At 49.1% G+C, this 17345-nt stretch overlaps 1 protein-coding gene across 6 annotated transcripts in view; it reads left to right on the top strand.

The window, feature by feature from the left end:
- DMPK (DM1 protein kinase) overlaps positions 1-17345 on the top strand; it is a 42716-nt gene that overhangs the window by 16986 nt on the left and 8385 nt on the right. For 3 of the 6 annotated variants that reach the window (XM_088672706.1, XM_060275561.2, XM_088672707.1), the window contains exons 2-11: positions 3588-3679; positions 5041-5124; positions 6320-6415; positions 9109-9257; positions 10710-10803; positions 11910-12110; positions 12243-12491; positions 15303-15391; positions 16697-16805; positions 16898-17040. In XM_088672706.1, the coding sequence (XP_088528832.1) occupies positions 3588-3679; positions 5041-5124; positions 6320-6415; positions 9109-9257; positions 10710-10803; positions 11910-12110; positions 12243-12491; positions 15303-15391; positions 16697-16805; positions 16898-17040 (1306 nt within the window). Of the gene's footprint in view, positions 1-3587; positions 3680-5040; positions 5125-6319; positions 6416-9108; positions 9258-10709; positions 10804-11909; positions 12111-12242; positions 12507-15302; positions 15392-16696; positions 16806-16897; positions 17041-17345 lie in introns of all 6 variants that reach the window. The other 3 variants (XM_035117095.3, XM_035117096.3, XM_035117099.3) reach the window with 1 other exon arrangement.

Consider the following 17345-nt stretch of genomic DNA (forward strand, 5'->3'; position numbering starts at 1 on the left):
CGGTTTTTTGGGTGCAGTGGGATGCAATTCTGAATCGACAGCAGACGGAACCTTATAAAAATGCACTGAGCAATGCTGGGTACAAGGTGGTTGCTCATGTGCATATGAGAGAGAAATGTCTCCATCAATAGCTATGAGTCATGAAAACTCAAAAGTGGAACCTTCAGCTTCAGAGGCAGTCTATCTTTGAATCCTGGATTCTGGGGAGCAAGGAACACATGCAGGTGGTTCTTGCCTTCATGCTTTGCTTCTGCGCCTTCCCCAGAAGTATTTTATGGAGAGCAGGATCCTAGATTAGATAGGACACTCTGGTCTGATCCAATAAAAGCTCCTTTTGCCCCAATGCCTGCCCTTCTGGCTGCCTTGAAAGAGGGGTAGGGTTTGCCACTATCACGATCTCTCTCTCCTTTTCTGCCCTGGCAGTAGTAGGAGGTGCGCAGAAAATCTGCTGGTGATTACACTTTCCCCATCATTTCTCCCGGCTGAAAACAAACAGCCCCGGATTGTCTGCATGTTGGGTCATTGTCAAAGCCAATAGAGCATTAATTCATTTTTTTTTAATGTGGCAAACTGGAGACACAGGGATCAAAGATGCCCTTTGTGCTTGCATGAGAGTGGCGGAAAATCTTCCCTGTGTGACAGAGGGCTTCTCCAGACTGGGTTTTTTAAAATTGTGGGTGTAATTCTGAAGCATGTTCTTCATGCAGTTACTGCCACATTCATGGTAGACATTATGGATTGTTGTTATTATTATTTCTTGCATTTATATGCCGCCCTATACCCGGAGGTCTTAGCATATGTTGTTCTGCCATGCCCCAGTGCTGCCACACATTTAGCAGAGACCCCTAAGGTAAAGGTAAAGGACCCCTCGACGGTTAATTCCAGTCAAAGGCGACTATGGGGTTGCAGCGCTCATCTCGCATTCAGGCCAAGGGAGCCGGCATTTGTCCACAGGCAGCTTTCCGGGTCATGTGGCCAGCAGGACTAAACCGCTTCTGGCGCAACGGGACACCGTGACGGAAACCAGAGCCCACGGAAATGCCGTTGACCTTCCCACCACAGTGATACCTATTTATCTACTTGCACTGGCATGCTTTCAAACTGCTAGCAGGGCTGTGTTTAGCAGATGCTGCGCCGGGGTGCAAATATCCGCCCAGCACCTCCAAGTTACCACGGATTGTGTTGGGGCGGCCGTAACTACCCACTGCCGGCCATGGGGAGGGGGAACTCTCCCCCATGCCCCTGCGAGAGAGCAATCCCCGCAGAGGCTTGGGAGGGAAGCTGTGTACCCGCCTGCCTTATGGTTGGTGGGGCACAGCTGGTGGGCGTGCAGGGAAAGGGGAGGCCGCCGGCAAAGCTGCGCAGCTCCCCCACTTGCTGGGGAGCCCCTGAGAGGCCGGAGCCTTGGTGCGACGCACCACTAAGCCCTATGGGGAAGACGCCTCTGACTGCTAGGTTGGCAGGAGCTGGGACCGAGCAACGGGAGCTCACCCTGTGGTGGGGATTCAAACCGCCGACCTTCTGATCGGCAAGCCCAAGAGGCTCAGTGGTTTAGACCACAGCACCACCCGCATACCTATGGAGGACCTCTATTTCCCTTCCAGAGCTATGATTCCCAAAGCCCCCTGGGAAAAGGGATGGTTTGTTAAACCGCTCTTGGAATAAGGGTGTCTCCTAACAACTCTCAGCACCCTTGGTATTCTTTGGGGGAAGCCATCGCTGCTTAAAGTGGCATCGCAGCACCATAAGAAGGATAAAAAGACGGCACTTTGGCTGGATCCAGCAAGGCTCTTTTTAGGGTGTGTGACGATCGGGAGAGCCAAGCATGCCATGCTTTCCCTCCTGCCTCTTCCCTCAAGTCTTTTGCAATCTCCTCCCCAAACAAACCCCATTCCATCCTCCTGGGTCACATCCTTGAGCTATTTATAAGTTGCTTCTCTCTCTCCCTCCCCGCCTTGAGACTTCCAGCTGTCCCTCTGCCAAGGCGGCGGCGGCGATTGCATCTCTCCCCGAGCATCTCTTTGCTTCATCTTTCCGTCGCCATGTGAGGAAATCGCTTTCGAGATCCTCGGGGGCTATCTGTTTCCCCAAACACCAAATCTCAGAGACGCCACGCTCGGGCCGCTGGTTGACTCACCCAGTTGACGCCAAGTGCTGAAGTCACCTGACCCCCTCACCAGGTCATGTGACCTTCCCACCCCACCAGTTGGCCGCACAGTTTATTTTAAGGCATGTGCTCAGGCCTCTGGTGGTTTCTCTGAGAAACCTCTGAGTCATGCTACCCCTGCCCAGAGTTGGCGTTGCTGTATAAGGGAAGCTCTTGCCCGCTATTAATATGACCGAGGCCAACGCCTTGGTGGGCCAGAGGCCATAGCAGGTGGGCTTGAAAATGCCACATTATTTTCCCGCTTCTTGCTCATCCAAAGGACCATCTGCCAGAGGGTAGCTAAGGCACGAAAATAAGCCTGAGCGCATCTGCCTGCAGCATGTGGGGTTGAAGTCACTCCAGAGGAACCTCTGCCAACCTGGTGCCGTCCGGCTATTTTGGACGAAAAATGCCTGCCCAACCTCGGCCAGGGCACTAGGTCTAAACCACAGAGCCTAGGGCCTGCCGATCAGAAGGTTGGCGGTTCGAATCCCCGTGACAGGGTGAGCTCCCGTTGCTCGGTCCCAGCTCCTGCCAATCTGGCAGTTCAAAAGCACGTCAAAGTAAATAGGTACCGCTCCGGCAGGAAGGTAAACGGCGTTTCTGTGCGCTGCTCTGGTTCACCAGAAGCGGCCTAGTCATGCTGGTCACATGACCCGGAAGCTGTACGCAGGCTCCCTTTTCAAGTAACTGTTGATCTAGATCAGGCATCCCCAAACTTCGGCCCTCCAGATGTTTTGGACTACAATTCCCATCATCTCTGACCACTGGACCTCTTAGCTAGGGATCATGGGAGTTGTAGGCCAAAACATCTGGAGGGCCGCAGTTTGGGGATGCCTGATCTAGATTCTCTGGCTTTTCAGCAGCTGTGCCACACAGAGCCAGTCCTATTGTTAGGCAAAGTGAGGCAGGGGGAGAGGCAGAAGGGATATTATTTATTAGATTTATATGCTGCCCTTTATCAAAAGATCTCAGGGTGGTTCACAAGATAAAAACTCAAGATAAAACCACACATAAATACTTAAAACAGAAACGATGAAACAATAACCTCCCCACTCCCAGTCAAAGGTCTGGTTGAAGAGGAACGTTTTTGCCTGGTGCCTAAAGATATGTAATGAAGGGGCCAGGCGAGCCTCCCTGGGGAGAGCATTCCACAGACAGGGAGCCACCACAGAAAAGGCCCCGTTCTTGTGTTGCCACCCTCTGGACCTCACACAGAGGAGGCACACAAAGAAGAGCCTCATATCATAGAATTGTAGAGTTGGCAGGTATCCCGAGGGTCATCTAGTCCAACCCCCTGCAATGCAGGTGTCTTGGCTAAAGCAGATAGCCATCCAGCCTCTCCTTTAAAACCCTCCTAGCTGCCCTGCTGCCCTTCCGGGTGTCTCTAATTTCCCCTCTCTGCCCCCCCGCAAAATAATTTGCTTTTCTCTCCCACCAGCGGAGCCAGTCACCTCCAGACTGAAAGCGCTGCGGCTGCAACGGGATGATTTCGAGATCCTCAAAGTGATTGGACGGGGAGCCTTCAGCGAGGTGAGAAGGGCAGAAGCTGCACTGTGCTGGGGGTTTTTTTTGGGGGGGTCTCTCTCTCCGCTACCAGGTCCCCTTGGTACCAGATGGCCAGCGGGGCAAACTTTTCAATAGTCCGGGCAAAAACAACGCTGAAATATCGGACCCTTCTTGGTGACCCTAGGGCAGCCTCGGCCAACCTGGCGCCCTCCAGATATGCACGGTACTACTATAACTTGGGGGAAAGTTCCAGCAGAGAAGGCTCCTCACAGCACTACAATTCCCAGAGCGGTTTAACAATCTGTCCCTCTTCATAGGTCCGCCTGGGAACTGTAGCTCTGCAAAGGGAATAGAGGCCCCTTGACAACGCTCTGCACCCTCGGCAAACTAAAGCTCCCATAATTCTTTGGGGGAAGCCATGACTGTTTTTGAGTGGTTTTCCCAGAAGCAGCTTAGTCATGCTGTCCACATGACCCGGAAGCTGTACGCCGGCTCCCTCGACCAGTAAAGTGAGATGGGCACAGCAACCCCAGAGTCGTCCGCGACTGGACCTAACGGTCAGGGGTCCCTTTACCTTTTTATCTCGCCTTTTTCTCCACGGAGCTCAAGGTGGTGGTGGGGCGTGTTTCTCCCCCTCCTCATTTACTCCCCACAACGACCCTGTGAGGTAGGTTAGGCTAAGAGATGCAGCGGCTTGCCCAAGGTCTTGCCCAGTGATCTTCATGACCAAGTGGGGAGATTCTAGCCCTTGTCTCCCAGGTCATAAGTGTGACACTCCAACCACTACACTACATGGCCTCTCTTTTTCCCCATTTATTTTTTCATTTGCATTTTCAAGTAACTGTTGATCTAGATCAGGCATCCCCAAACTTCGGCTCTGGTAATAATATAGGCCTGGTAATAATAATAATAATAATAATAATAATAATAATAATAATAATAAATGCATGGTGCAACTGTGACCCTGGTGTGTGAGTCCTGCCCCCCTCTGCAACACACAGACTCTCACCTCCTATTTTAATAATAATAATAATAATAATAATAATAATAATAATAATAAATGTATTTATACCCCGCCCTCCCCAGCCAAGACCAGGCCCAGGGCAGCTAACACCAAAAATAAAACAATTGATTAAGATACAACTTAAAAACAAGATTAAATACAACATTAAAATTATAATTATAATGCAGCCTCATACAGAAGCTAAAAGGGAAAGTGGGGGAGGGGATCAAGTCGGTTCCAGGCCAAAGGCCAGGTGGAACAACTCTGTCTTACAGGCCCCGCGGAAAGAAATCAGGTCCCTCAGGGCCCTGGTCTCATGAGACAGAGCATTCCACCAGGTTGGAGCCAGTGTTGAAAAGGCCCTGCCTTTTTACCTGCACAGGTAGCGGTTGTGAAGCTGAAGAGGACATCCCAGGTGTATGCCATGAAGATAATGAATAAATGGGACATGCTGAAGCGGGTCGAGGTGGGTATGGCAAGCTGCACCCTCCAGGCCCTGTGGGTGGTTTGGCCTTTATAGGTCAACACCAGCTCTTTGGATTGTACCCAGAAACAGTGGGATTCTCAGATGACTTGTCATGGACTGGATGGACACAAAGGAATGGTGGGAGGAACCAGCTGGAAGAACCCATCAAGGGAAGAAGGCTCAGAGCTTGGGGTTTGGTGGTGGGACGACAATGAGCAGTCGGAGAGAGAAGAGGGAGCAGACTGGGAGGAGGAGGTGTCGGAAGCTGAAGAGGTAGCAGGGTTTAGTGAGCTGGGAGAGTCTGTAGCAGAGAGCAGTCCAGAATCAGAGGCAGAAGTGGAGGCCAAGAGGCAGAGATGAGTCTGGCTGGTGAAGAGTCTCCTGCTGCAACAAGTTCCCCGCCCCCCCCCTTACTCACAGAACCAGAAGAGAGATGAAAAGGGTGGAGGAGAGGTTGGCTGGAGAGGAGGCGATTTACGCCAGCGGCCAAAATTGTGGAAACCTTTTGGAAAAAGTGTATTTCCAAGGTTTGATGGCTCATAACACCTGATTGGCTCTCTGAACACTCATTCTCATTGGCTACATTCAAATGAAGGAAAGCTACTGCATATCAACCTAAGCAAGTTGTGCTTCCTTTTTCTGGTTATTTGGCTATAACTTTTGATAGAACGCAGATTATTGAACAAGCTTTGTTGCATTGCATTCTTCAGTAAATTATCCTTCCATTGATATATAATTTTATGGTATTACTCTAAGAGAAAATGGTGTTATGAGCCATCAAACCTCAGAAATACACTTTTCCCTAAAGGTTTCCACAATTTCGGCCATTAGTGTAAGCAGCTGTGGGGATGCAGGACTTTCAGTCTCGGCATCTGATCCATAGGGCGAGACCTACCGTGAATGAGCCGCTATGCTCATTAGGCCTGACCCTCCAACCAAGTCAGTGCAGATCATGTTCTTGCCAATAAGGAGTTAACTCTGACTTGCACAGTGTGAATTACTGCTGGTTCACTCCTGGCCTGACCCACAGAAGTGCAGCACTTTCACAGCAGGGATTATTTCAGTTCACATTGGGGTGTCGTTTTCTACGGCTCTCTTCTTAGCTACCCCAGAGAAGATCTGCAATTAGGTGGTATAACAAATAATGGTGAACTGAATTGAGAAAATAACTCAATCTCGATGCTGCACCCATCAGGCTTCCTGCTTCCGAGAGGAGCGGGACGTGTTGGTCAACGGAGACAAGCGCTGGATTACGCAGCTGCACTTTGCTTTCCAAGACGAGAATTACTTGGTGAGTGATCATCATCGTTTATCTGCATGCTGTCTTTCCATAGCTAAAACCACACTCAAGGCTGCTTACAGCACGGAAAGACTTAAAAGAAGACATTTTTTTATTGTTTAGTCGTTTAGTCGTGTACGACTCTTTGTGACCCCATGGACAAGAGCACGCCAGGCACTCTTGTCTTCCACTGCCTCCCGCAGTTTGGTCAAACTCATGTTAGTCGCTTCGAGAACACTGTCCAGCCATCTCGTCCTCTGTCGTCCCCTTCTCCTTGTGCCCTCCATCTTTCCCAACATCAGGGTCTTTTCCAGAGAGTCTTCTCTTCTCATGAGGTGGCCAAAGTATTGGAGCCTCAGCTTCAGGATCTGTCCTTCCAGTGAGCACTCAGGGCTGATTTCCTTAAGAATGGATAGGTTCGATCTTCTTGCAGTCCATGGGACTCTCAAGAGTCTCCTCCAGCACCATAATTCAAAAGCATCAATTCTTCGGCGATCAGCCTTCTTTATGGTCCAGCTCTCACTTCCATACATCACTACTAGGATACTACTACTATACAGACCTTTGTTGGCAAGGTGATGTCTCTGCGGTATGTGAAAACATATTGAAACATACACAACAAAATTAAGCAATCCCCACATAAGCCATAATCCTGTGTAGAAATCAAGATACCAATCTTCAATGCCAATAACAACAAAATTAGCATCTCCAAAATTACATCTTGGCAAAAACAAAACCCTGAATCAATATCCCACCCCAGTAGCCTGTAGGCATCCTGACCCCCAAATTGGCTAAAGATTCTTGCATTGTAGGGAGCTGGGCTAGATGGCCCTTGTGGTCCCCTCCAAGTCTACATTGCTATGACTCACAACCAAGACAGTCCCTTATGCAGCCTCAGCTTTTGTAGCTGGAGTCAGTCCGCTGGTCTGTCAGCCAGCCAGTGTGGGCTCTGACATCCCCAGTCAGGTGGGAAGAGGCTGGCAAATCAGGGAGCTGGTCTTGCACGACTCACAGCCAATATGGGGCTGCTGAGTATGACGAAGGAGACACAGTGGAGATCCATTTGGCCCAGTGCTCTGTCTCTTAAAGTGGGCAGCTGGGATTCCGGCGGAAGATCACTGGCAGGACACAGGAGCCAGGGCTCAGCCCCGGAATCCAGTTTCTCAATGAGGAAGTCAGGACAGAAGCAACAAAAGGAAGGGGAGATCTGGACATGCGCCAAGAGTGCCTTTCCTTCCTCCCTGGATTATGTCAAGCCCACACAGGTCTGGCATTCAGAGCCTCCACTTCAAAAGGCAAGCCGTCCTCCGGTTTCGAAACGGAGCACTGACGTTTGCCCTCCCTTCTAGTTTGCTCCGGATGCTGGTATTCTGCCCCCAAATGACCACCATCGACAAATTTGTTCTCTCCAGAGTTTAGCCTTTTAGGGTGTTGGTGGGCATGCGAGTTAGCAGGGAGTCTGCGCTTTGTGGTTTGGGGATGACCTGGAGTCTGGAGCGAGTTGAGACATTTTGTTTTTTAATTTGGAGGGGAAAGGGAGGAGTGGTGATGGAGAGACCCTGTGGGGGCTACGTCACTTTCGCTGTGAGGCAAAGAAGCTTTTAACAGACCGAAGGCTCATCAAATGCATCATCTTATCCTCATGATGGCCAACCTGATGCCCCCATATGGGGAACCCACAAGGAAGACCTGGGCACAGCCTCGGAAAATTGTATTCAGAGGCATATTTTGCCCCCTTGGTGGAGGAAGTAGTTTCAGTTTAGTAAAACTGTAGGCTGCCCTGAGCTTTCAGGATGCAAAGGTAAACAGAGAATGGCATATTCTACAAGTGGCCCTTCCAATTTGCACAGCGGCCTTCGCTAAGTCGGTATGATTAGCGTTCTCCTCAGTTTCATCATCTGCAGTATGGGGATAATAATAATACTATCTTGCTTTGTAGGGTTGTTTAAAGACAGCTGGGAAAAATAGTAGTTAAATAAAATAAAATGAAAATAATAACTAGGGTCGGACAGAACTTCCTTACTCCAGGTGTGGCTATCAGTTTGGCACAGAGTGTAAGCACCAGCCCTCTCTCCAGAGTTTTTCCAGGCTTCATAGAATCATAGCGTTGGAAGGGACCCCGAGGCTCATCTAGCCCACCCCCTGCAAGGCAGGAATAGGCAGCTGCCCCATATGAGGATCAAACCTGCAACCTTGGCGTCATCAGCACCACGCTCTAACCAACTGAGATATCCTGAGATTCAAAACCCTGGACTCAGCTACATTAGTAAAAAATAAAACATCATAAATGCCTTATAACACCGTGACACCAGATGGCGCTGTAGAGCGAAGATTGGAACTCTATGAAATTTTCCATTGTGGGCTTTAAAACGTGTGTCGTCCCCCCCCCCCCCGAGCATTTTTTTATAGCTTTGTAGATGCAGCCCCTGTCTCTGGTTGTGGCAGCCTCTGAGGGAAAAGGGTATGGGTTGAAGGGTGCAGGGAGGCAGAATACTTTGAGTTTTGGGGGCCCCGAACAGCAGTTGGCATTGCGATAAATGATACCACAGTCTTCGCCAACCTGGTGCCCTCTAGCTGTTTTGGACTACAATTCCCATCAGCCAGAGGTGGTCAGGTCGGAAAACACTGGTCTATGTGAACACGGTTGCCTAGAAAGGAGGAATTGGTGCTATTTCTTAACCTTTCTCAACTCCATCCATCTGTAGTATCTGGTGATGGACTACTATGTTGGGGGTGACCTCTTGACGCTGCTGAGCAAATTTGGGGACCGCATCCCAATGGAGATGGCTCGCTTCTACCTGGCCGAGATGGTGATGGCCATAGACTCAATACACCGGATAGGTTATGTACACAGGTAGGTGGACGACGACCCAGCCCCTGGGGTGGACCGGACTATGCATGGGATTGAGCTACTTGTTAACTTATTTTTCAAGACGTCATAGGTAGAAATATACTGTAAATACGTTAAAGAAGGCAGATTTGTGACGGCTCAAAGAAGGTAGATTTCCAGGGGGGGGCGGGGCGTTGAGTAATTTTTTTGGGAACCTTTGGGCTAGAATATGCCCTCGATCTCTGCTCATACATCTTGCTTGCCTGGATAGAGGAGAGGGTTCAAGGCTGCATCCTATGGCCCCATCTCTGCACCCATTCACTCACCTTCCCTCCCCCCCAGCCCAATCAGTCACTCTAATTCCCAGCTCTGCGCTCCAGAATGGGCAGAACTCGAACCCGGCACTGGGGTTTTCTCCTTGGAGTTCCACACTGATTTGCCCCCAGCTCCTCAAACCCCCAAATTCCTTCTCCTTTGCCCATCACAGAAGCAGAATGTTGGAGGCAGAGTGTGTGTGGGTGTGGGGGGGGGGAGATCAACTCCCTCCCACTTTCTTGCTTTTGCCTCTGGAATCTCTGGGCTAATCCCCTGTCAGGCTCACCCACCCTTCCTGACTCTGCAGCCTGCTCCAGAGAGGGCAGAGGAACTTCTATGGAGTGGGGAGGTGGGGTGGGGTGGGGAGGACCAGGCGAGAATTCCAGAGTCTTTGTGACTCGCCTGCCTCCCCACCCCCTGCTGCTGGGTCCATGAGGCCAGCCGCTTCCCTCCTGTGCGCCACCCCGAGCCAAAACAGCCATAAATGTTGTCCTAGATTCATAATCGCCTAATTCATCTCAGGCTGTGCAAGACAGGCTGGGCTTCCCTCCAAGCCACATGAGCAGCCGAGGCTTGGGAATGCAGAGGGGCCTGCCGCTGGGGTGGGGGCAGAGCAAGGGAGGGGTGCTGGGGGGGGGTATTGAGGGCGAAGTGGCTTTCAAAGGAGGAAACCTCCAAGCATCAGCTTTGTTCATTTTGGGGAGAAATCTTGAGACATTTTTTCTTCTACGGATGCCCAATCTTCATTTTATTCATTGCAACGGTGAATTAACTGCCACTGCTCATGTTTTGGGGGAGGGAAGGTGGTCAGGCAAGCTCTCTCCCCCCCCCAAAAAACGTTGCCATTCATGTCACCTCCTGTGAGCCTTTCCCCTCACCCAAATAGCCCCAAATGCTGCTGATAAAACAAAGCAGTAGGTCTTAATTTGGGCCCCAACTCTGGACAGAAATGCCCTGTGGAGCATCAGATGGCATTGACTCTGAGCATGTGTAGAGCTTGCTTCCTTTGCTGTTCAGTAACCATAAGCAGCTATCTGGCTGCCTTGCCAGAGGGGCAGGCCTTTGAGGAGGGACTGAGCCCCTCTCTTCTTCCCCAGGACTGCTCGTTTCAGTTTCCCAGTCTCCAGACTTTTTCACTTATCTATTTCCACTCCCCAACAGAGACATCAAACCAGATAACATCCTCCTGGACCGATGCGGACATATCCGGCTGGGGGACTTTGGCTCCTGCCTCAAGCTCCGCAAAGATGGGACGGTGAGACTTGAATTGGGGGTGGAGGCGATTAGGGACAGGGAACCAGGCACAGGGCCTTCTTGGTAGTAGCACCCATCCTGTTGAACACCCACCCGTCAGATGTCAAACAGATGAATAACTGCACAAAGTTTTGAAGACATCTGAAGGCAGCCCTGTATTGTATAAGGAAGTTGTTAATGTTTGATGTGTATTGTGTTTTTATTATGTTGAAGGCTGCCCAGAGTGGCTGGGGCAACCCGATCAGATGGACGGTGTGTTGTTGTTGTTGTATTATTATTATTATTATTATTATTATTATTATTATTATTATTATTATTATTCAGCAGCCTGCTTTTAGAGGCAAACTGACATAATTAATTTGCCCTTTCTGAAACAATATGAAAACTGAAACACAGACATCCAAAATTCGCATTTCTTTGAATTTTTCAGAGCAGTTCTCCAGCTAATAATAATAATATTATTATTAATAATAATAATTTATTATTTATTCCCCGCCCATCTGGCTGGGTTTCCCCAGCCACTCTGGGCGGCTCCTAACAGAATATTATAAACACGATAAAACACCAAACATTTAAAACTTCCCTAAACAGGGCTGCCTTCAGATGTCCTCTAAAAGTCTGGTGGTGGTTGTTTATACCCCACCCATTATTTATACCCCACTCTGGGCAGCTTCCAACAAAATATTAAAATACAATAGTCCTTCAGCTATTAAAAGCTTCCCTAAACAGGGCTGCCTTCAGGTGTCTTCTAAAAGTCTGGTAGTTGTTTATTTCCTTGACATCTGATGAGAGGGCATTCCACAGGGCAGGCGCCACTACCAAGAAGGCTCTCTGCCTGGTTCCCTGTAACCTCACTTCAGTGATGGGTCTCAGTCTCTTGGCTGAACGATGGGGGTGGAGACACTCCTTCAGGTATACAGGACTGAGGCCATTTAGGGCTTTAACAGGTCAGCACCAACACTTTGAATTGTGCTCGTAAACATGTGCCAAAATGTACATAGCTAGGGCAAAGTGTGTGTGTGAAAACCCCTACTCCAGCAAAACAAAACAACCAAAACAAAACAAAACAAAACACCAGCACACAAATACATGTTCTGTGTGTGGCAGGTCTGCTCAACCATAGCTGTGGGCACACCAGATTACCTCTCCCCCGAGATTCTGCAAGCGGTGGAAGACGGCGCTCACTCCTACGGCACAGAGTGCGACTGGTGGTCCCTCGGTGTATTCGCCTACGAGATGTTCTTCGGCCACACTCCTTTCTTTGCCGACTCCGTGGTGGAGACGTACGGAAAGATAATCCATTTCAAAGTAAGCGAGGGTGTCGGAGACTTCAGGGCGGGGTCCGCGTGTCTGTGTGGGTTTGCCTCTCCAGATGGAGAACCGGGGCTAAGATCTCTCCCTTGGCGCCCTTGCCGGCTGTCAAAACTCTCCTTTCCGAAGGAGCACTTCCGGTTCCCTCCGTCGCTTCCCGATGTCCCTCCCGAAGCTCTGGCCTTGATCGAAGGACTCATCTGCCCCCGGGAGATGCGGCTGGGGCGCAACGGGGTCCGGGACTTCAAAGAGCACCCCTTCTTTGTGGGCGTGGACTGGGATTCGCTGCGGGACTGCGTGCCGTCGTTTGTGCCCGAATTTGCCAATGCCACAGACACCTGCAACTTCGACGTGGTGGATGACTGTCTCACTGACATGGTGAGCGGGGGAGGGGTACGTGACTTTTTATTTGTCCCCCTCTACTCCTGATTCCTCCCCCCCCCCCCCGGTGCCAATTCATCTGAGAAACACCGTTTAGGCAACTGTGGATGAGATGGCTTTACAGAGGTGTGCCTTCCTCGTCCCACTCTTGGGGCAATAATTTGCGTTGCTTCGCTCATTTCAAAGTGTGGCGAGCTAGCCCTACTGGGTTTGGGGCTGTGGGGGGCTCATTCTGCTAGGTGGGGTCCCAGGGAGCCGCCCCAGAGTCCTGCCCTGACCGTGGCAGTTTACAACATCAAAAACACAATCTTCACAGACTTGGCTGAGTGTCAGGCCCAATGAGCACAGCAGCTCATCCCCAGTAGGTCTTACCCCTTGAATCAATTGCTGAGACTAAAAGTTGGCTTGCCATATGTCTGGGGAAATCCGGACCTATGGCAACCCATGTTGGCAGAGCCATTTTTGCCGCTTTTCCTGAACAATCGCTCAAAAACGTCAATTTTTTGCGTGTGATTTTGCCAAAAAAGTCCAACAACTTTGCCCCCACCCCAAAAAGCTTTTATGTCCGGATGTTCACTTTTTGAAATATGGCAACCCTACTAAAAGTCCCTATCTCACCACAGCCATCTAAGTCACCTCCTCTCCAGGGCTTTCCCCAAGCAATCAGAGACTTTGCCTGCCTGCCTACAGCCAACCTCTCCTCCACTCTTTTCATGCCTCTCCTGGTTCTGGGAGACAAGTCAAGGAGAGGAGCTTGACACAGGAGGGGCGGGAAACACCTACGATACTTCACCAGCCAGACTCATCTCTGCCTCTCGGCCCCCCTCCTCTCCTGCTTCCTCTCCTGCCTCTGATTCTGGACTTCTCTCTGCCACAGACTCACCCCCCTCACTGAGCCCTGTTACTTCTTCCGCTTCCAGCACCTCCTCTTCCCAGTCTGCTCCCTGGCATTCCCTGAAAGCCTGCTTCAGAAACCCTACTGCAGTCTTTCTCAGCCTTGATCCTCCAGTTGCTATTGAACCACAACTCCCATCATCCTTGACCACTGGCTATGCTGGCTAGGAATAAGGGGAGCTGTAATCTGAGGACGTTGAGGAACCCAAGGTTGAGGAAAGCCTGCCTAGGGCATCACTACCGACAATATCGGGACATGTAGGGTGGCTTCCTCCCCCCGCCCCGCTCTTGTGGCTATGAATGTGGGCAGGGTGGATAAAAATCAATGATTTTTTTAATAAATAAAAAATAAAAAATGGATTTTTTAAAATCTAAATTGGGTTTTTTAAATTTTTTAATCAGGGTTTTCTTTATTTAAATCGGATTTTTAAAAATTTAGATCTGATTTTTAAAAAAAATTAAATTGGATTTTTAGAATAAAATGCTTTTCGAGGGGAAAAAATCTTCCTAAAGATAGTTTCCTATTTAAGTTACATTATAGTCCAAAGGCTATTCATCAGGAAATAAGGATTTGTTTTAAGTTTTTCATGTGTGCTAAAACTCAGTCCAAGTTTTTTTAAAAATAAAAATTGTTTAACTACATCAGTTAACAAACATGGATACATATGCTATAATGTTATTGTTTTAGTTACAGTAAATAGTTTAAATCGTTATTAAGGAAATGATTATTTTTCTCCTTCCAATAAAGTACAGCAGAAAAGTTGTCCAAATATAAACAGTTAACTTCTTAAACCTCACCGTAATTTCATAATTATCTGTCTATGTATTTCTAATCAAATCAGTAATTTTTGATATAAGTGTAAAAACTACTCTGAAAATTTATTATTCCAAAAATGAAACCTTCATCTGTAAAAAAAGAAAGAAAAATATTTAAATCAATTCTTACTGACTAGTGATTTAAATTGTGATTTAAATTGATTTGATTTAAATCAAATCCACCCTGACTGTGCGGTCTCCCTAGTGCTGTTGTGGGGAACCTCTGGCCCTCCAGATGTTGTTGGACTCTATCTCCCATCAGTCCCTGCAGCGAGCATGGCCAATGGTAAAGAACAACGAGAATTGTCATTCAGCAACATCAGGTTCCCCGTTGTGTCGTAAAATAATTTGGGCTGCTGACCAGCAAATTGTGGGGCAGCCTTACCAGTAGACAGGGCCGGATTTAGGTTTGATGAGGCCCTCAGCTACTGAAGGTAATGGGGCCCTTTATATGTCCAGCTGTCCTTTGTCAACAACAAATTGTCGCTGTTTTTTGTGCTATATGGTAATTTATGGACCTCATAGGTATCTCAAGCCATTTGCACATAACAAAATATGTCTTTTATCAAAGTAATTGTTGAACTGAAAATACAATTTTAGGGAGCAGGCTAGCAGGCTAGCATCATAGGAGCCTACACAACACAAAACACTGTTGCTGCATGTTAGTTTTATTTTATATGTTTCTTATCTTATATTTTGGAAATGTACATCCAGGTTTTTGTTCCTTTAATTTTTTGGGGGGGCCCCAAGAGAGTGAGGCCCTAAGCTATAGCTTGTTTAGCTTATACAGTGGTACCTCGGATTAAGAACTTAATTTGTTCCGGAGGTCCATTCTTAACCTGAAACTGTTCTTAACTAGAGGTGCGCTTTCACTAATGGGGCCTCTTGCTGCCGCCTGGGGCAAAGTTCTCAACTCGAGGTAACTCTTCCAGGTTAGCGGAGTTTGTGACCTGAGGCGTTTGTAACTTGAGGTACCACTGTATGTAAATCCAGCACTGCCAGTAGGGGGTGCTATGCCCAGCCTGTTGCTGCTGCTCTGGTTAGAACTGACCCCCCCACCCACCCATGCTCTGTGTGCTTGTGTCTCCCTTTCCCTAGGAAACCTTGTCGGATGTGATGGAGAGCTCTCCGCTCGGGGTGCACCTGCCCTTCGTGGGGTATTCGTACACCTACACAGCAGCAGCGAAGTAAGACACCTTTTGGGGGTGCCGGGGGGCGCTTGGGAACCCCAAGGCTGGTGTCAGAAGCCAGTTGCAGGCCCTGGAAGTGAGGTAGCCAGGCACCAGGAAAGGAGAGGGGTCCCGTCACCTGTGCAGAAGGTGGCAGGGGTACACCTAGGCTGAATCTAGACCTATATAGAAAAAACCCACTGTGAAAATGTTTTTTTAAAAAAAAGTTTTAAAATATATACTGTATTGAATTTTGCATTAGCTCACCATCGCCATCTGGTGTCATGTTTGTGCAATGCGCTTTAAACATACTGAAGACGTTATATTTGCAGCTGCGTAGCTGAGTCCCTGGTCCCAGAAAGCAAGCTGACCCCTGGGCAAAGGTTCACGAGGAGTGTGGGCGGAGAGCCAGTGCGGTGTAGTTCCTAGAGGGTCGGACTAAGAGGCTGGGGTTCAAATCCCCCCACTTGGCTGTGAAGCTGGCTGGGTGGCCTTGCGCCAATCGCTGCCTCTCAGCTTAGCCTACTTCACAGGGTTGTTGGTGGAACTGGATTCGGAGGGGGAAAGGACCATGTTTGGGCCTCCTTGGGCCCCTTGGAGGAAAAAAAGGCAGGGTGTGGACGCAATAAACAAATGCTAAATAACTTCAACCTTGTGCGGCCCATATATAAATCTTGTGCCAGCCAGAGGACATCAGGCATGTCACTAAGGTTTAGCTTATACAGTGGTACCTCTGGTTACGAACTTAATTCGTTCCGTAGTCCAGCAAGGATCTTAGCAACCATCTGTCGCCAGCTGGTCCATTGGGGAAGGGCCGTGGCTCAGTGGTTAGAGCACCCGCTTTGCGCAAAGACAGAGCCGGATCGAGACCTTTAGAGGCCCCTAGGCGCTTCAAAGATTTTGGTGGCCCCGTATGCATCTAATTCAGAATATAAACAATAATCAATCATAATATAGATATATATTTGAAATGAAACAAAACCTACAAGAAGATGGAAAAAAGTTTATTTTTGTAGATTTGCATAGATAATTTTATGCAATTATTTTTGTTCAGCTGGTACATGGTAAATATGAGAATGGAAAATGGAAAGTGGTGTAACCTTTCCCTTAATGGCTGAATCCAAGGAGCTGCCGGTCCGTGCAGACAACACTGTTCCTATTCAAATCAGATCTTGTTTCAGGAACTTCAGGACTGAAACCTGTGGGCTTTCTCCATCTGTTGCCTGCCCTTGCTGTAAAGGAGGCCAGAAAGCAGTAGGCTGGGTGCGGATGCTGTTTGTTTGCTGCCAGGATAGGGTCTGTGAGGCTCTCCCTTTCTCTCAGACAGAATGAGCCGGAGGAAAGAGACCACAGGGACATCAGCATGGAGGTCGATGGCAGCCAGAGGACTTTGCCCCCAGAAGAGACCCCCAAGCAAACACCGGAGGAGCTGGTAGGTTGGGGGACCAACCGGAGCCAGAATGCGTCCCAGAGGCACCTCAGTGTCTGAGGCTGCGCAGACACCTCTGTCTTGCTCCCTATCAGGCATGCAAACTCCCGGATGGGCAGAAGCTCGACGTGGCCACTTTCCTAGAGTTGCAGTCGGCGCTCGAGGAGGAGCTGAGGAGCCGGGAGATGCTGTGTCAAGAACTCAGCATGGTCAAGGTGGCCAACCAGACCTTTGCCAGGTGAGGGTTATGGGATGGGGGTCTGCGACAGGCATCTTTCTTCCAGGCCAACTGCCCTCTCTCCGATGCCCACCTCCGACCGTGACCCAAACACGACAGGGGAAGCCGCAAGGGTGACTTGAGAAGTCACAGCTTCAGAAGGAACCAAAAGACCATTGTTGTGCCACAAAGTAGACAGGAGGGACATTGTCAAAGAAGAAAGAGGACTGGGGAGGAAATTGTCTCAGGGTGTTTCACACCATCACCACCACCACAATTAATAATAATTTGTTATTTATAACCCACCCATCTGGCTTCATTTCCCC

This window comes from Zootoca vivipara, chromosome 6, assembly GCF_965207765.1.
Source record: "Zootoca vivipara chromosome 6, rZooViv2.hap1.1, whole genome shotgun sequence".
NCBI classification, from domain to species: domain Eukaryota; kingdom Metazoa; phylum Chordata; class Lepidosauria; order Squamata; family Lacertidae; genus Zootoca; species Zootoca vivipara.